At 44.0% G+C, this 20,553-nt stretch overlaps 1 protein-coding gene across 1 annotated transcript in view; it reads right to left on the minus strand.

Moving 5' to 3' along the window:
* The window catches only part of CSMD2 (CUB and Sushi multiple domains 2), a gene marked incomplete at its 3' end in the record, with an annotated part of 670,449 nt that overhangs the window by 281,383 nt on the left and 368,513 nt on the right, over window positions 1-20,553 (minus strand). The window contains 4 exon segments of the mRNA XM_017884421.1: window positions 4,041-4,162; window positions 13,470-13,594; window positions 14,220-14,307; window positions 19,486-19,563. Coding sequence (XP_017739910.1) covers window positions 4,041-4,162; window positions 13,470-13,594; window positions 14,220-14,307; window positions 19,486-19,563 — 413 coding nt within the window.

Consider the following 20,553-nt stretch of genomic DNA (forward strand, 5'->3'; position numbering starts at 1 on the left):
AAAAAAAAAAAAAAAAAAAAAAAAAATAAATAAATAAATAAATAAAATTCACACCTAGACACATAAGGGTGAAACTACGTAACACTAAAGAACAGTAAAAGACAGTAAGAGCAGCCAGAAGGATGTCATACAAAGCAATGACAATAAACTGACAGTGAAACCCAGAAGACACAGGAATATCTCCACGTGCAGAGAGAATGGAACTATCAACTGATAATCAAATGTCTGGTGAATACCAGCATTCTTTCAAGAACGAGGGTAAGCAGACATTTTAAGACAAAGAAAAAATTACACATTAGGTTCTATGCTCACAAACTGGGTGACAGGATCCATACCCCAACCTCAGCATCATGGAATATACCCATGTAACAAACCTGCACATGTATCCCCTGAATCTAAAATAAAAGTTGAAATCGTTTTTTAAAAGGACAAACAAGAACTAATAGAGTTTGTTATCGACAAGAAAATAAATTTTAAAGCATGTATTTGCACTGAAAGATATTCCAAAGAAAAGGACTGATGTACAAGAAGGAGTGGTAAAAAAGGAGTGGTAAAGATATGAGTAAATCTAAGTGGACAGTGGCTTTATTAAACAATAACAATAATAACTTGAGAAAAATTAAGGTAACATAATATACACACACCATAGAGTATGAATCGGAAGGAATGATTAAGTCATAGTGTCCTAAGATCCTTGGCTTTTCAGGAACATAAAATTATTGTTTAATGCTAGGCTTTATTAAGTAGGCATATTGCTATTTCTAGAATATTTTAGGACAACTTTCAAAGAATAAAAATGATTGTATAACTCACAAGGTCTAAATTCTTTAGTTAAAAGACAAATGGTCAGAGGGGATTTTGAAAATCCATAAAACACATATAAAGCACAAGGAAGTAGAAAAGTTAACAGTAAGAGAATAGGAAATATTTGTTAGACAAAGACCAAGAGAAAACTGATGCAATGGATGGAGGGAAAAGCCTTTGAGGTTAAAACATTACTACAGATATAAAGAGTTACTACATCATTATTTTTGAAACAGTTCAATTTACCAGGAAGATGTCTAACTCTGAGTTTCAACTTTCATGCTCCAATAACAGTCTCGAAATACATGAAGCAAAAATTGACAGAACTTTAAAGAATAATAGGCAAACCCACCATCATATTGGAAGACTTTAATATTCCTCCATCTGCCATTGATTGATCAAGAAGACAAGAAAAATCAATGAAGATATAAAAGATACAAACACAATGAACAAACTTGATGTAACGGGCATACTAGAAAACAAAAACTGCAAAATGCAGGGTTTTTTTTTTCAAGCCTACACAGAATCTATGTGAAAAATGACCATTTCCCGTCCTAAAAGCACAAATTTCAACTGATTCAAATACAGATCAATGGTCTCTGACCACAAGATTTAGAAACAGTAGGAAAGAGACAGCTAGAAAAATCCTTTGGAAATTAAAAATACTTCTAAATAGTTCATGGTTAAAAGATGAAACAATAATGTAAATTAAAAATATTCAGAACTAAACTATAACAGAAAATAAATAACTGTAAAAATCTGTAGGTATGTAGCCAAAGTCGTCCTTAGAGGGCAATTTGTAGCCTTTGATGCTGAAATCAGATTGAAAAATAATGAACAAAGCATCAAAATGAAGATGCTAGAAAAACAACAGAATAAACCCAAGTGCATTAGAAGGAAGAAAGTAATAAAGATGAGAGCAGAAACTGATAAATTAGCAAATAAATACATTAAAAGGAATAGTAACAAAACAAAAATTCATCTTCTGGAAAGACTAACAAATGTTAAACCTCTGCCAATACCAATTTAAAAATGATATCTACTAGAAATGAGAAAGGAAATTGAAACACAACAATGGCAGGTATCATAACTATAATAAGATATAGTATATATAACTTTATATCTGATAAATTTAATATTTACTAAAATGGAGTCAAGAAAAAAACAGACGACCAAAATAATTCTTTTTTTTTTTTTTTTTTTTTTTTTTTTTTTTTTGAGACGGAGTCTCACTGTCGCCCAGAGCTGAGTGCAGTGCCGGATCTCAGCTCACTGCCAAGCTCCGCCTCCCGGGTTCCCACGCCCATTCTCCTGTCTCAAGCCTCCCGAGTAGCTGGGACCACAGCGCCCGCACCTCGCTCGAGTTCTTTCCTGTAATTTTTTAGTAGACAGGTGTTTCACCGTGTTAGCCAGGATGGTCCTCGATCCTCCTGACCCCATGATCCGCGCCGTCTCGGCCTTCCCAAAGTGCTGGGATTACAGGCTTGAGCCACCGTGCCCGGCCCAAAGTAATTCTTTAGTCATTACATGTATTAAGTCTATAGTCTAAAATCTTCAAACAAAGGAGACACCAGATGCAGATAGTTTTGCTGAAAAATTTCACCAAACTTTCAAGGCAAAAGTTATGCCAATCTTCCACTAATAACCCCAAAGGATAGAAATAGAAGAAATACTCTTCAAATCATTTTCTGAAGCTAGCAACATATTGACACAAAAATTGGCAAAGGCAATATGAAAAAAAAAATAACAGGCCAAGCTCACTAACAAAATAGAAACAAATTACTAAACAAAATCAAATACAGGCATGTATAAAAATGACAATACTAAATGATCAAATTATGTTAATCTTAAGAATGCAAGGTTGGTTTCACATGAGAAAAGGCAATATTTGCTATACTAAGAAAATCAAGGAGAAAAATTATATGATTGTATCAATAGATATAGGAAGATGCTTCATAAAATTCAATATCCATTCTTGATAAAAGCCCTTAGCAAACTAGGATTAGAAAGTAAATTCCCCTATTCTATTATAAAAGGAGTACCTACAAATGAAAAATAAACTTCAGCAAACATCATTGATGGTGAAGAAATAAAAACATTATATTAAATATCAAACAATGACCATAGGGGTCACCATCATAATAATGACTTGATGTTATACTGGGAGGTTCCAGCCAGAACGGGCAAGAAAATAAAAAAGAAAAGGTATAAGGATTGGAAAGTAGACACAAAACCAACATTTTTTGCAGATGATGACTATCCATGTAGAAAACCCCACAGAATTAAGATACATTTTAACAAGATAGTTGCTAATATAAAAATCAAAGTACAAAATCAATTGCATTTCTAAACACCAGCAAGAAACAGGTAGAAAGTGTAATTTTAAAAGATTTGATTTATAATAGCAACAATAAATACAAGATATTTAGGAGTGAATATATTAAGAAATGCATAAAATATGTAATGGAAAAAATTATACAAATTTATTGCAAGCCATTAAAGAAACCCTAAACAAAGAGATATACCATACTCATGGACTGGAAGACTCAGTATCAAAAATATATCACTTCTTCTCCAATTAATCTGTAGTTTTGATAAAATTAAAATAAAGATTCCAACAGGTTATTTTGTGGATCTTGGCAACATACTTGTAAAATTTACAAGAGAGAACAAAGGGCGCAGGAAAAAGAAAAACTAAACAGGTAATAAATACGAAAAAATGTATGTAGAAGTGCAAAACTACATACAATAACTTAGATAAATCTTAGGAGCATAATTTTTAGTGAGGTTGATTAAGAATACATACATGATTACATTTATATGAAGTTCAAATGCTAGCATACTAAGCAATGTATTTTTAGAGATACACACCTAAGTGCTAAGTATAAAGAAAAGCAAAGGAATAATAAACACACAGTTGAGGTAATAGTTACCTCTGAGGGTGTAGGGAATGGAACAGGATTGGTGAGGAACCTGCATCACTAAGGTAACTGATTTTCTTTTCCCCTTAAGCTGGATGATGGCTGCACAGGTGTTTGTTGTATTGTTGTTCCTTATGTTTTGCTTATATTTTATATTCTGCTTTTTATCCACTCGATATTAATTTTAAAAACTTAAAAGAACTGTCTGCAGAGAATCTACCACCAGTAAGTTCTGAGTTTGAAAAACCTTGTAGGCCAACTGTTCCCAACCTAGCCCTGCCCACAGAACACCACCCTGCTCCCCAAGAGCCTTACCTTGGCAGGGTTCAGTGCTGTGATGATCCACACACAGTGTGCATTGTTGTCATACTGAATGGGGAAATTGGGGGAGGTGATGATGCCCGAGGGGCCTCGAAGGTGGGCATCACACATGCGGGCTGCAGAGGAGATGAAAGACAAGCCTTTGAGTTAAGACTAGGTCCAGTTCCCCTTCTTGCCTCCCACTCCCAGCCCAGAAGACACTGCATCTATACAGTTCCCACTCTGGACACAACCTTCTGCTTCCTGGGTCCTTCCCCTACAGTTCTTGGGAGGCTTGAAGGGAAGCCGCAGTGCCTGGAGCACTGTGACTGCCATTCTGTAGGCAATGATGAACTTCCAAGGCAGGCTAAGCGACCCCTCTGCATGCCCCACTTATCCCCACACCCAACTCCACTATGATCATGCAATTCCTCTTTGTCAAGAGTGTGTGGGCCAGAACCTGTTGGGTGACACAAAGCCAGGGGGATCCCGGGCACCTGTGGACACCTAAGCAGCCCACGCCTTACTCTGCTGACCTGTTTCCCAATTTGTACTCCAATTCTCCAAACCAGCTGAGTGCTGGTGTGGACCTAACGCAGCTTAACTAGGAGTCTGACCTCATTTCAGGTTCTGCCTGCCCCTCAGTTCCTTCCTCCATGACCCCCCTCAGTCCTCCTGAAGAGGAATTTTAGGATATCCTTGTCAAGGCCACTCCATTAGGTCACAGAATGTCTGTGCCCAAGAGCTGTGCCAAGGCCCCTGACTCGGCTCAGTGCCAGGCACCCAGAGTGATTTCAGTGCTTCCCAAATCTGTCTCCAAACTCAGCTTATCCCTGAAACCGGCTTTTGACTGGAAGCATAAAGATTCAAGGTGAATTAGAAGTACTCTACTCAAGTAGATATAAAGTGTTATCAATCACAGCTTAATCTAATTAAGCTCTTTAAAATAGCTTCTAAACTAATTAGATTAAGTAGTGATTGATAACAGTTAAGGTACTACATTGTACCTAGGTATTTGCTTTCTTTAAAAATGTGTGTTTAGTTCTAGCCACTTCATTCTTTAACGTTAGTGCTCAGCTATTTTAATAAAAGGTTCTAAGAGCCTGTTCTCATGCTGCCCACATGGCAATTTATCCTAATTGTAGACAAAGTGCCTAACAGTAAAGAAATAGTGAGCAAACTCAGCAAGCCTAACTATATAAAATGAAAGTGGTGTCAAACCTGGTTTCCTCTGATGGGGCCAAATATCCTAGAGCTCCTTGCCATGTGTGGAAAGGGCCATGATAAACCTTTCCCAGGGCGCCCTTCCTAGGAGGGTCTGGGAAGCAGGTTCTGCAGCTCCCAGACATAATGAATCTCTTCTCATTTCATGCACTCATCCCTGTGCTCAGCTCATTTATTCTAACATTTATTGAGTGCCTATTATGGGCCAGGAAAAGTGTGGGGAAAAAAAGTGTCTGACACAGCCCCTCCTTTCTGAAGGGCCACGGCAAGTGAAGGGAGCAGCTGGAAAAACATTCACCATCAAGCAGAGCAGGTGTTGTCAGAGGGTTATTTGCAAGGGGCTTTTGGGTCAGGTCTGTTACCTCCTCTTTGTTAGCTCATCACCTCCCGGGAGATTTCTTCTCACTCTAGTCCTGCACTGAAAGGATCTGCTCCTCCCTCATCCTGAGCTCAAGAATCTGTTGAATCAAGTTTGAACAAATCCCAGGGGAATCCCCACTCCATTTCCCCATGTATATCTGATTGCTCCTTTCCTTCTGTACTGAGAAATAGATTCCTAGATTGCACTTGATACAACTGGGCCCTATGGCAATGTGGCATGGTTAAAGCGAGATCAGGCTTTAAAATTTATGAACTTAGCCTTCTGGATATAAATTCATTTGCTGGTCGTTTAAGTCCGGATGAGTTAGAAAATCTCTCTGATTTTGTTTCTTCATCTGTAAAATGGGACAAATGATACCACTTCATTGAGATATGGTGAGGATGAAATCATACGAGATGATGGATGTGAAGGTTCAGCCCAGGGCCTGGGATGTGGTCAATATTCAACCATTGGGACCAGAGATCATCAGACTCCCAGCGCCATGTCTATTCTGTTTCTCTATGCCCAGGATTTCTCTCAAGGCTAAGGATCCTTTTTCTGCCTTTCCTGAAGTTTCTTGACACAGGTTTTTTTTTTCCCCCACAAGTACACTTGAGACTGACAATATTACTAAACAAATTAGAATAAGATAATCAAAGCCCTGATTCCATCCCACCTTTGCAAAGAGGACCTGTGGACTCAGAACTCTAGCCCTGCAGAGAATCCTTACAAAACTCCACCAGCACCATCTTACACCTCTTCTGGAAAGTCAGATTTTGCTGCCAAAAGCCCTCATCTTCAGACTCAATTTATCTTGTATTTGTTTCCAAGAATTAGATGGTATATTTGCAGTCTGTTGAAACATGCTGAAGGTAATGAGAGAGAACAGGCCAAAAAGGCATTTACCACTTTAAGGGCTTAGAGGGGTTTAATTAAAATATTACAGTCTGCAGATAGCATAGAACACCTTAAACTAGGTTCAAAATGAAGCATTAGTTACTTTTTTCCTCTGCTATCTGGGCAAAGTCGGGGTTCTGTGGACAGACAGACAGACATCATGCTCAGCAGCCAGCTCCATGGGATCCCACCAACAGAGAGAAAGCTCATCACAGTGACCCAGATGGGCTGGCAAAATGGTAGGTGCTCAATGTCTCACTAAATTAATGAACATATCATTTTGTTCCTCTATTGGCCTTTTTCCTTCAAATGTTCTTCTGGATCGCTTTCAGAAGAGACTTCTCTGAGATCTTCCATGCCTGAGCTCAGCAGCCACTCCCATTTTTCCTCCGGACATTACCATATAATAGGAACAGTATCCCAAGGGACCATAGGGAGCTACCACCTGGACCCACAGCCAGTTCTGACACTGAAACAACATGGTGCTAAAGAAGGGAACTGCTCCAGGTGCAAGTGTCTCTAGTCTCATATCTTCTCTCCAAATCTGATTCCTATGCTGTTCCATGCTGCCTTCCCTTGCTTCTCCTATTGACCTTCCTCCCAACCCTTTCCACAGTCCTCTGGAACCACCTCCCACTACCAATTCTAAGGAAAACAAATCCTACTTGTAGCTGCAACATCTTTTGGAACCTCCTGCTCCCACCACTGCCTTGACTGAAGCCCATCTTCCCCTCTTACGCTACTGCCTCCTATGCAGCCCTCTGTAGTCAAGATCTTGCTCCCACCCTCAAGTATCTCTTTCACAGTTGTTTTCTGAACCTCCAGTAGAATTCATCTTTCCCTACTGAGACCTCCACTCTGTTGACAGCAATATCTCCTCTCTACCCATCAGCTACTTCTGTCTTTTCTTCTGTCCTTATGCAACTTTGATCCCATGGGCCACCATTAGGCTCATTTTCTTGCTTGTCCCAAGTACCTTTCTTCTTCCTCTTTTAGTCAGTTGCCTAGAAGACATCAGTTTGGAATGAATCCCTCTACCTGCCTTCTCCATACCTGCCACCATAGAGTTGAGTTTTGCTGTGAAAAAAGTCACGAGTAAGAAGATGAATGTCTATTATAAACTCCTCATTACTCATCTCAAAAAAATCCTAGCTATTGCCCAGTGACCCTACCATTTAGCTCTATTAGCTCACTCTCTCATTCTGCTCAAAGACTTTTTCATGTGTTCTAGACATCCCTTGAACATCTTCCTCTTCCTCTTATCTCCCCTTACTTTTAGCTGATGACTTTGGCTCTCTCTTTGGAGGGAACAGAAGCCATCTAGCAGGCAGGTCCTTTGTCCTACTCTCTAAAAATGCAATCCTCTATGCATATGTACTCAATTCCTTTTTCCCTCCTGTTTCAATGGAGCGATGCCCCTTCTTTTGGAGGCCAGTGCCTTCTTATGAGATCTGACACCCTGCTCTTCCTCCAACTCATGATCAACCACGTTTATAGCCATACCCAGGACCCTGCTATCCTGGGAGCCAGGGAAGTCCAACTCACAGATTTTAAACCCTGTCATTCCATTCTTTCCCCCACTGCCTGTGTTCCCAGCAGAATGACTTTGGTCTCAATGCACCATTGTCCTACATTATAGGCCTCTCTAGCCTTCTGGCTCCCACGTTCATCCCATCTATTGATCCTCGCCTGACCCCTCTTCCCTCACTACCCAATCTGGACCTCAAGACCACTCACCAATACCTTCATCTTCCTCAACGCTCTCATATCTGCTTGGTGAAATGCCTGCTTTCTATCAATTCTACCACTCACCTTTTCTCTCTCTAATCCTGGGGGCTGGGGGGCTACCAGGAGAACTGTGGTATCACCACAGATTCATGGTTTGCCATCACAATAGAAACTTTAGCCACGTCTATCATTTCCCTTGTCTTCCTTCACCAGTTCCTTGCAGAAACAAGTTCAAACATTCAACACTTGGTTGAGTCACTAACCCCAATGTTTACTTTTCAGTTGTGATTATACTTCACCTCTCTGGAGTATCTGACACTACTGATCTTTCTCTCTTTGTGAAACTCATATTCTTTGGCTTCAGTGATGCTTTTTGGCTTTTCTCCTACCTTTCTGACCGAATTTCTTCTTAGTTTTCTTCTTCTCCACTAACTTTTAAAAAGTAGTTGTTTAAATCTAGGGTACATGGGAGCTTTTTGCACATTAATTGCAACTTTTCTGTAAGTTTAAAATTATATCAAAATAAAAAGTTACCCCAAAAAAGTGGGGAGTGGAGGGGGAGTTGTTCTGCATGGTTCCATCCAATATATTGACTCCGAAGGATGTCCAGGTACAATTTTCAAGTAGAAGTAAGACTCAGCCTTTGGAGTCAGGGTTTGAAATTCAGCTCAACAGATGTAGCTTTGTGCCCTTGGGCAAGTTGGCTGCCCACTCTAAGCTTCAGCTAAACATAAAATATGGTTATTGCCACTTTACTCATAAAGAAGTTATGAAAAATGCCTAGTGCAATGCTATATACAAGTATACATAATTTAATAAATAAGAGCTTTATCATTAGCACATATAGATAAGGGACTCAGGGACATTCTCAGGGCTCGAATAATGGGGCATGCACTCTAGTACAATCAGTGTGTGTCATCCAGGGAGAATAAGTGGAGGGGAGAAGACAGGAGAGAGGAAAGAAGAGAAGAGATTTGAAAATAGAACTCCGGATAACAATTATGTTTAAGGAGTAAAATCAGAAAGCTGATCTAATGAAATCCACCAAGAAGATAGCCACCTGTAATTATCATGGCATTGAATCCACCCTGGTTTGTGCCATATTTCCCCTGTTTCACTCCCCTTTTACAGATGAGGATAAAGATTCATAGTGTTTCAGTGATTTTCCCTGTGCCATATGGTTAATAACAAAGTTGGAACTTTAACTTAGGTCTCTAAGTCCCAAGCTTGGTATTCTAGCCACCCAGAGGCATATATATATATGTGTGTGTATGAATACATACACATAAAATATGTATATACATATATACATATAAGTGTGTGTATATATAAATATATAAAATATGTATATACATATATATACATATATACATATGTATATGTACATGTGTATATGTACACATATGTATGTGTATATGTATGAATTTAGCCACTAAGGAAAAATAATATATAATTTTCTGTTAATTATTTACTTTGTGAATCAGTAACTGTAAGAATTTCATCTGGGCCTGGTACTCAGTCCCTAAACTCCATCGACACCAATTTGTGATCACAAGAAATCAGAGCTGGTTGTTAATTTGGTCCTCTCACTATACCAGTGGTTTACAGTGTTCCCTGGAACCCCAGGGGTACCAGGACTCAAAGGCTACTAAAAATGGTGGTGGAGGGGAGACTAGAAATCCCCTGACCCAACTTTAATCAGAGAAGCTCCACTTGTATCTGTTTTATTTATTAGGGTTCTGCAAAAACATTTTAAAATATTGGGCTCCATATGTAAAATAAGTCTGAAAAGCTCTATATCTGTGGACTCTGCCTGTATCTGGGGCTGAACAGAATTAGTTTAACAGTGTTTCACATTGCCCTCAATCTCCTTTGTGTGATGAAAATTTTCTAGGAGTCAAATCAGAAGCTTACTTCTTCTGATGGGAGGGAAAGAAAAGAAAGGCCTGTGAATGCCTGATTTCATATCTCAAAATGAGGGCACAGTCCCATATTGTTCATTCATTTCAATCACTGATTCATTCAGGTGGTCTTCAAACATTAGCTGAGAACCTATTATTTGCCAGTCCCCGTGTTTTAGTAGAATTAATTGTGTGGGAAAATGAGTATTTCTAATCAAATCATATTTTAACTGCATTAAAGAAAAAAATAATACCATTATTATGGTAAAATCCTTTTTCGAATGTGATCTTTTGGTAACCTGCTTGTTAGTGGAACTTCTTGGAATGGAAAGAGTTTCGTTTGTTTTTATTCTTAAGGTGGGGTTCACCTAAACTCTCCCAAAATCACAGAATAGTAATTACAATTAATTAAAACAAAAGATTTTAAAATAAAACCTTAAAATTGCCAAAATAAAGAGAGCCTTAACTCTAATATCTATCTCAGCCCTGGGCCATCAGGTAAGCCCAGGACAGATCATCCAAGTTCAAACCCAGGAGACTCAGCCGTCTCTCTTTCTCCTTCACAATGGCCTATAGGAGGGGGGCAAAAAGAGAGAAGAAGGCAGGAACGTTAACCCATGTTGAGAATGTACCCTCCACCACTGTCAGGGCTGGTCACTTTCTAGAAAATGCCTTGCTTAAATTTCATCATCAGTAGGCGGGGAAGATTTTGTTTTCCTTGTTCACAAATGAGGGCCCTGTGGCTAAAAAAGATGAAGGAACCCGCCCAGGGCCAGCAAGCTAAAAGGTGTCAGAGTTGTGATCTAGATCAAAGTCCATGTGACTCCCAAACTCTATGATTGCAATAGGATTAGACAAGACAGCTTCTAAAAGAGCCCGCAGCAACCAGAGGCTGAGGTTTGCTCCAGGGCTTGAGGAAGCTTATGTGGACAGCACCCAGCAGGTTAAGCTGAACATGTGTGCACGTAAGCCTCATAGACGTACTAGCATCACTTTTTTTTTTTTTTAAACTTTATGATCTACGGTACATGTGCACAAAAGTGCAGGTTTGTTACATATGTATACACGTGCCATGTTGGTGTGCTGCACCCATTAACTCGTCATTTACATTAGGTATATCTCCTAAGGCTATCCCTCTCCCCTCCGCACTACCCCCATCCCACAACAGGCCCCAGTGTGTGATGTTCCCCTTCCTGTGTCCAAGTGATCTCATTGTTCAACTCCTACCTATGAGTGAGAACATGCAGTGTTTGGTTTTCTGTTCTTGTGATACTTTGCTGAGAATGATGGTTTCCAGCTGCATCACTTCTAAACAAGGACTGCTTCATCTAGCCCTCAAAGTAATCCCACAAGGTAATGTTCTATTATCACCACTTTTTGGCAGGAAAAAAGAGATTCAGAGAGGTGAAACTGGCCCAAGGGCCCCAGCTAAAAATGATGATGGTTGGATTTGTATCATGATTTCCTTTTGTTTTACAGTAGCAGGTGATGGAATGAGATGACCATGTGAAAAAGCCCAGCCCAAGGCTTAGTGACAATGCAGCAGAGAATTCAGACTTCAGTGGGTCCAAATCATTGGAGAAAACGATGAACACACTTTTTCAGCCACAAATTTCCTTCAGGCCAAAACACCACCCTCAGCATGTTCATGTAAACAATCATCATCTCTTGAGAATTAAGAGAACAACCTTACTCCAGTAAAAAGGTCTTGAGAAGAGACCAGATCCCACCACTGCCTAAAAGCATTGTCATCCTGGCTTCTCAAAAGGAATTCTGAAACCACAGATGGGCAGGGGTCCCTTGGTCCTCGGACTTGATAATTCTATGCCTCTCTGCACAGCTGGTATCTGGGCTCCCTGGCATTGGAGTGGTATGTTATTCAATGAGTCATTCATTCCATCATCCACTCAACATCTGTTACTGAGTACCTACTATGTGCCATGCCCCATTTTAGGCAGTGAACAAAACAGAAGTCCTTGCCCTGTAGAGCTCATATTCTACTGGCACGAGGATATTTTGTTTTTCTTCTAGCGCTTTTCAATTCATAAAGTGCTTACATATTCACAACTCCATTCAATCTCCTCATTAAACAGAAGAAGGGTAGGGTATGTACTATTAGCAACATGTAGAGGTAAGAAAGGCTTAGGGAAAATGGGTGATTTGCCCAATTGCTGAGAGTTATGACAAGAATTCTTTTTTGTTGTTTGATTTTTGAAAAACATAGTAGATATGTAGAATCCTTGAGATAATATAGCTAAAATCAGTGAAAATGCAAAGAACATTATAAACTGTGGAACATGGCTACCTCAAAGTTGAATGAGGATGTAAGGCTTATTTGGAAGATGGTATAGTGACACTCTTCTAGATTACTTATAGACTCAGTTTAACAACAGGGTATGGGTTTCGGCTCCAACTCTGTCCCTTTCTCAGTATAATAAGGATATATTATTTTTCCTAGATCCTCTTACTCTGCATGAATTTCATCTTGATGCATATGCCAAAGAGAGGCAAAGAATCTCTTTCTTAGATCAGAAGGATCCAGAATGTAACTTTGTAGTGGGCAACATATCTTCTCTTCTAAAGGGGCACTCAAAAGAGTTGGCTTTTAAAGACCATCTAACAGCCTAGTGCACAGGGGCGCTCTCTGCTGGTTTCCTGGGGGATGAGGTCAGGGGCTTCTCTACCACAGAAGCAGCTGCACCCCTGCCTCAAAGCAGGAATATGCTTGGCTCTGTTATTTTAAGATTATTTGGGGGATAGGGGCTAGGCCAGCCCAGGCTTGGCTCATTTGATACCTGGGGATGTAGTGGCAGGGCCCTGGGGAACAAAACACCCAGGTGGGGTGTTAGAAGCATATCATTACTACACAGGTAAAAACACTCTTGCAGAAGTGACAAGTCTGTCTGTTGCAATATGGGGAAAGAAACAAGGGCATGGGATAGAGGTTTCAAGATGTGTGTGTGTTATAACAGAGGGATTCAAGGTGACTGTATAAAAGGTGACTGACTTCCTTTCCTATCTAGGTGTGGTTCACTATCTGTTCAATGAGATAGCAAGCTGTTTCTTATGTGCCTCCTCCATTAGACTGTGAGGTGCATACAGGGCAAGCACCACAATGCTTATCTTCCCCACCTCTGTATCTCCTGATCCTAGAACAGGCCTTGATACTGAGAAAGGGCTAGATAAGTATGCTTATTGGTAAATAAATGCAGGGAGGGAGGGAGGGAAGCCAGTCTGCTTGAGAGCCTGGGCCTCAGTTGCTGGGAGCTGGGCTTCATCCTCCATGCCCAGCCAAACTCTCTGGCCAGCCTCCCTTCCCCAGGGCACCCTCACCTCGGCAGACTGGCCTGTGGTCGCTCCAGGCTGCAAACATGTCGCTCACTTTCATACAGGTGATCCGCTTGGACCCTTGCAGGTCATAGCCCTCGTTGCAGGTGAACTGGATGCTGGATCCTAACCTGGGAGACAAGTTGTGTCTGTGAGCTCCATCCCTGGGCCTGCCAAGCCCCACCCCGAGTCCTTCCTGATTCCATAAAGAAGCCCCACCTGTTATTTTTCCTTTGGGCCCTTAATCTCTGCTCCACTGTTTTATCACTAAAAATCTCCATTGGAAGGAACATCTGCTCTTCATCTTCTTTTTTGAGACCGTTTAATGGTTTTAGAATTGAGTTAAAAGGTGACTTTGTGAGCAAAACAGATCCTCGGAGATAAGCACCAGTTAGGGCAGCTAAGAGTGGGTGGATGATAGCCATAAACTTTAAGGAAAATGGTCTCCTAGATTATTGCAGGCGTGAGTTGCCTGCTGGCGTATCATTGCTGAGATGGTGGCCCTTTGTACCCTGGGTGCATAGGTTTTCTGGATAACATGGGCAGTCTAACGTTCCCTCCTCCCACTAAAGCATGAGCACTGTGCCAAGGACTGAACCAGGAAGGAATGTCAAAGCCATAGCTCTTCTCCAGAAACTGTTCCTACATCCATGCCATCCTCTCCATTTCCACCTGCAGGAAGTCCAGCCCCTGTCTTCCTCCCAGCCAGGCCACCCCACCCTTCTTGCAATCAGAAAATTCCCAAATAGATCTTACCTGAAATCCGAGCCTAGTCTTTTGCCCCTTTCAGGTATGCCAGGGTCTGGACACATATTATGTCCTTGGGACACACCAACCTGAGTTACTACAAGGCAAAAAAAACAAAAAACAAAAAACAGCACACACAGAGATGGACAGTCACAGGGAGGCACCAGTTGGGGCAATGTCTCAGGGTGGGAGGTGGAGGCAGAGACAGAATGAGGCCCTGCTTTGCTGGGGCTGTGTGGGGTAGCCAGAGTCTACTGGCCTGGGGTTTCTTGAATGTGCAAGATAGGAAGCTGCTTTTGACAAAGTCCTTTGTGAGCAAAGTCATCACGAGTGTGTGGGCTCAGAGACAGGCCCTCCATGCCAGCCACCACCTGCTTCCCTCGTCCCACACGAGCAGCCAGAGGTGGACCGTCCACAGACCCTGGTGACCTCCCACCCACGCCTATGCTTCAGATCTGGGGTAGAGACTCTAGATGAAATGAACCCCCCACCTCAGCCCCAGATGGAGAAATGACCCAAAGAAAGTTAAATAAAAGGTGGTTGCATGATCAGAAACGGTAAAGAATGTAAGAGAAAGCTGCAGTCAAAGTTTAAAGCTGGGACTTTAGCTCAAACACAGACATTTCTTTTGAGAAGCCTCTTCCCATCAGATACTTCTCGAACCAGAGTAAGCAGTCACCAGAGCATCCCCTACCCAGTGCCACCCATCAAGGGCACCGGGCAGAGATGGCACCTGTGATGGTTCTGGTAGGTGGTGCAATGCTCTGACACTTGCCAGCGCCAGAGTCCTATTTACAAAAACCATATGCACAGTTGTCTTGGCTAGAGGAGAAGCTTGGTCAGGGCAGCAGATACACATACAGTAGGGAGGGTAGGCAACCCTTTGGCCCCTGCCTGTTCCTTTTTGTCGGGATGCTGGTACTGAAGAGGCTGGATTCCTGGCTTTGAGGATGACCAGGAGCTGGGGCCAGGCACACAGCCTGGTCGGAGGAGTTCCACTCAAAGCCTCACCAATCCCACGATCCCAACAGCAACGTCTAGATGGGTTCCAGGACATCTGGACAGCATTTGGCATTCTCTGACTTTGCGTACGTATGTCCCCCCATCCCATTCAATGTCCCATAAGGTGAACAAAGCACTCCATTACTCACCCACCCACTCGCTCACATAGGTACACAACAAGCATTCATTGAGCACCTACTGTGTACAAGGCTTTATTTGAATACCATGAGAAATGTGAAAGGTAGTCAGATAAGACCACTGTCCTCAAGGAGTTTCCAGTTGAGTGAGGACATAAACCTTGGAAGCAGACTGTGGGACCACAGTGGGGAGGGATGAAGGATGCACCAGCGTGTGAGGCTGCCTGGAAGAGGTGGCATCGAACATGGGCCTTCTGAGCTAATAGGATTTAGACACATGGCAACAGAGATGACAAAGATAGGCACGAGGAGTGACGTGGAAACCTGGAAAGAGCATGAGTGTTATGCAGTGTGACCAGAGTAGGAGGGAGGGTGAAGAGTGACAAGGAAGAGTGGATGGTGAGGTTTCATTTCAGAGATCAGACTTTTACGGGGTTCGAGTCTGATCCTGAAAACGATGGGGAGCCGCTGGAGAGTTCTGGTGGGGAGAAGGCGTGGCGAGACCCGCTGGCTCAAGGGTGGGCCAGTTACCTAGAGATGAGTTGGGAAGTTTTATGATTATTCAGGCTGAGGACAAGAGCCTGGAGTGAGGCTAGACATGAGACAGCAGGAATGGATGTGGCAAAGAAAAAATCCCTGGGACTCACAGGGGACCTAGGGTATGAGGAGAGGGAGCAGGGCATTTCCAGGTCCTGGGTACCTGTGAGGATGCAGGTAGTCTCATAGAAGGTAAGGAAGGTGGGGAGCTCATTTCAGACTCACTGAGGGAGTCTACAGTTAGAGGCCTGGAGTAGACCATGTTTAAACCTCCAGGTAGCCCAGGCTATGGCTGGCCACGGAACCTGAGGATTTGGACAGACTGCATGCTCAAGCCAGACACAGGCATCCTCTTGGTTGTGTGCAGTGAGCAGAGCCTTTTGGGTAGCTTCCCTTTGCCTGACATTCTACACGGCACGTTCAAGCCAGTTACCCCTACCCCTACTTGTCTCTTACCCCCATCCTCTTCCTTGCCAAGCCTCTATCTCCAAAGCTTTCACATCCTGCACCATTCCCACCAGTCCAGACACCTCAGGCTGGGAAAGTAAGATGGAAGTGCCATTCCCAAAGCAGAGCAAGCTCCTGCTTCCTGGAAGCCTCGGTGTTTTGCAAGTAATGGAACGGAGATAACTAGGGGGTCCTCTAAGGCACCCAGAGGGTGGGAAGGAGGAGGAAGCCTGAGCTTCCTTATCTGCTGATAAGCCAGATCCCTCTATGGCTTCACAGCGACCCATCCCTACTGCAGACTTCCCAGCTAAGCACCCACCTTCTTTAGATCCTCTCTAGTCAACCCTGTGGCCCACGAGTCATACCCATCCCAAAGTCTCTGCTGACCACTTCAATGGGAACCACATAGCCCCCTTGCAGCATGTGAAGAACATATAGCAGTTCCCTGTCCCCTTCTCTTGCCCTCTCATTCAGTATTGACATCACCCAGGAAGCAGAACGAACAGAAGGCTGCCCCAGATGGGGCTGGATTCAAGAGGCAAGACCATGGCAAAGCCCACCCACCAAGCCACAAGCCCCCAACAGACAGAGCAGAACCTACCACCTCCCCTTTCCTCAGCCAGCCCCAAATGAAACCCAGGCACCATCCAGAAAGTCACAAACCCAGTGGTGACGCGGCTCACACCCAGCCAGTGCCCCCTTCCAGGGAGGACTGAGCAGGGAACAGTGGTCCCCTGAGGATCTTCAAGCTTCTCCAGGAAACAAGCAAACTTAAATTTCAGTGATCAGTTTACTGTCTGAATTACGGAGGCAAGAGGTGTTTCTCCCTTTCTTTTTTTTTTAATTCCAGCCTTCTCTGCCTACTCAAAACCAACTGCTTGTGTTTATAGCATTGCTTTCCTGTTGGCTACTGAGGGACAGGAACGGGGAGTAATCCTTACTCTACTCTGGGAGGGCCACTATGGTGAGGGAGAAGCTGCAACATGCTCAGGAAGGCAACGCCTTCTACCCAATGCAGGGAGTCACAGGTGGGTGGGTGGTCAGAACCAATGGCAAGGGTAAAGGTAGAGAGTTGGGTCCACTCTCCCTGTGAACTTCAGGACAGCTGTCCACAGGGAATTTGGGCAGAACACAGAGGGCCAGCCACCTGCAGACACGTGGCTACCTGGGTCAGAGGCAGCTGGAGTCACACACCCATTCTTTCTGAGGAACTCTTAGAATGGAGGCTAATATCTTCTTGATAGAGATATGTATATTTATTTTTCAAAGAGCATTTGTACTCTTTCATTAGAACAGGGTTTCTCTTTATCTTCCTGAGGGAGTTTTTGGCATCTTCATTAGTCTGCTTAATGAAAACCCTGAACCCTGTCTTCAGAAAAATGCACCCCCCACAGCATCACGTGTACTTTTTTGGCTAGTCTGTGGGCCTCCTGAAGTCCTAGGTCAACAAGACCCATCTTAGATCCAGCAACACTCTTGGGAGGAAGGCAGGGTAGGGTTTTGCATTCCCATTTTACAGATGTGAAAACTGAAACATTGGTGTCTGGGGTAACATGCTACCTGAGGACACAATTGGGATAAACATTTGATCTCCTAAGTCAGGGCCATTTCCTTAAGTTTGCCTGTGGCTCCAGGGCAAACTGTGAAATTAAACCATGCCTGCCTCAGTTCATTGGGTCTCCTGTGGCTACAGAAAGAAAAAGACTGAGAGGGTCAGGGACATGGCTTGAGCCCTCTGCAGATTCCTGGCCTGACCCTGGGCTCTCTCAGCACCCTGTCCTTTCCCCTAAACCTCTAGTCAAGCACAGAAGAAGGGTCTTCCGGTGCCTTCTGCCATCCAGTCTCTCAGGGTGGGTGACTGGAGATGCCGGTTCCTAGCTGTACCCAACAGCCCGTGGCAACTGTCTCCACTCAGATGACTTGAAAGACCACAGACAATCCCCAACCCAGGTTCAGTTCAGTCGGAGCCTGAGACCAAAGTGTCTCTTGCCCTGATGTTCTCCCGGCCACACACATCGGCACAGAGCTTGGAAACCACCAGTGCCACTCTATGTCCTTCTCTCCTCAATAAGTACTTCTAGCATCTCCAGGAAAGTGAGCACACGGAGGCGAGATGGAAGGGGAGGAACGGGGAGGGTGGGAGGAGCAAGTCAGGCACAGGATGAGAAGCAGGGAGAGAAGAGCGGGGCGCAGAAGGGTGAGAAGAATGATGGAGCAAAAAGTGGCAAGAGGAGAAAAAGTGGAGGGAGAGAGGACCGGAGATGCAGGAGAAGGGCAAAGGGAGGGAAGGAGAAGGAAAACCAGGTCAGTCATTTGGAGGACCAAGGAAAGCTCCCTACCACTCGGCCCAGAAGGAAAGTGGAAGGTTTCTGGAAAAACCTCCCCTGCTTTCAAGCCCAGTCTTGTGGAATTGCCCAGAACCTTCCCCTGCCCTTCCTGGGCTTTAGCTCAAAAGCCCCTTAGCACAGGCCTTGATCAGGTGTTTTTGGGACCCACATTCCAGACCATTCCCCAGAATTAGACCCCTATTAACCTTCCAAACACTGGTAGCAGGAACATGTTCTCAAAGACGTCATCCTCCCCTTGCCCAAGAAGAGAGCCCCCAGTGCTTCCCCATTGGCCCAAGGCAGGAACATCCCCCCAACCCCCGCCACTTCCCCAGTCCTCTCTTTGCCCAGCCAGGTCCAGGAGCCCTTGGAGGAGGTTGCTAGTCATTCCCCTGCCTCCATTTCCCAATCTGGCCTTGGGAGCTGGAACTGGGGCCCTGCAGCCCCCAAGATTCCAGCCCGAGGTTATTGACTCCTAAAAGAGGAGCCAAAGGAGGACCGTCTTAGCAGGTGGAAGTGATTCAAAAGGAAAATAAAGAGAGAAATGTAGCAGTAATGACTCCCTGGACTGCAGTTCGAATGGGAGGTGAGGGAGAAAGAGGAAAAAGGAGGTAAATGGGAAGAGGAGGAGGAGAAGGCAAAGGACAGGCCCTAGGGCTGCTCTTTGGTCACTGGGTCAGTGTGTCCAAGCCCAGAGCCCAGGATGGAGGAAGCAGGGTTGAAGGGAAGTCATTCCAGCATCATCTGGCTTCCCCATGGTTTAGTGCCTGGGTGTCTGTCCTCGAGCAAGAGGCCTGGCAGGCGGGCTGGCAGGCGGACACTTACACACAGATGTCTTCTGGCTGCTATCTTTGCTGGGCATCAGCTTCACACCTCGAGACTTCAACTCAATTTGCTTCTTGACTAGAAAGGAGGTAAGAGGAAAAACAACGTGAGTTGTTGCCTATGACCAGCAATAAGGGTCCCTCCAGAAGGATCCCCTCGTGTGCCTTGGAAAATTCCATGATGGGTCAAAGCCAGGAACTTCTCTGGGTTGGGACATTCCAAGGGTAGCAGTCAAGGGCAATAGGACCTCAGACATGAAGGAAAAGTTACTATCAAGGCTGGCCCTCTGGGGGAGGCCAAAAATGTGATCTCCCACCAGGTGGGCTTTGAGGGGCTCTGGGACTCCCCCGGTAGCCTCTCACAGATGTCTAAGATTTCACTAGAACTACTGAATTCAACCTGCTCCTCAGCAAACTTTTCACGAGCATTGACGTGTACAGTCTTGCAGCCCACCTCTGCTTCTCTACAGCTTCTTTCCTACCTCAATTCTGAGCCAGCCCTGACAGGGTATGGTAGATCAGATTATGGGCCCAAATTGTTGCTGCTCCTTGTATTCTCACCATTTGCAATATGATTTTTAGCTCCCCCCATTATAGAGGTGGAGTACATTCCCCCACTCCTTGACTTTGGGTTTGGCCTTGTGACTTGCTTTGGCCCTGGGAAATTTGGAGGCCTTGATGTGTTCAAAGGCTTAAAAGCACCTGCCAGATTAGGCTTGGCCTCTTGCATGTCTGCCATCATTGTGAGACAACGTAGCTGCTCCCAGGAGGATAAGACACACATGGGGGAAGAGTGAACTAGCCAAGTCAAGCCCAGTCTACATAAGCCAACCTCTTATGGGCAGGGGAAGCTGAGTCCTGGAGGTCACTGGGAGATGGTGCCTGACTCAAGTGGGTGCCTGATGGATCAGATCTGGCTTTGACCCTGTCACTAAGTCCAGCCTAGTCCTCAGTTCATCAGAACTTTGTCAAATAGCACACAAAAGGTGCCAGAGTCAGAACTCCATAATTCCAAAGGCCATTCCTCTGTACCCATCAGCCTCCTTTGGTCTGACGACCCCCATTACCC

The sequence above is a fragment of the Rhinopithecus bieti genome, unplaced genomic scaffold (assembly GCF_001698545.2).
Source record: "Rhinopithecus bieti isolate Rb0 unplaced genomic scaffold, ASM169854v2 scaffold_13029, whole genome shotgun sequence".
Taxonomy (NCBI): Eukaryota; Metazoa; Chordata; class Mammalia; order Primates; family Cercopithecidae; genus Rhinopithecus; species Rhinopithecus bieti.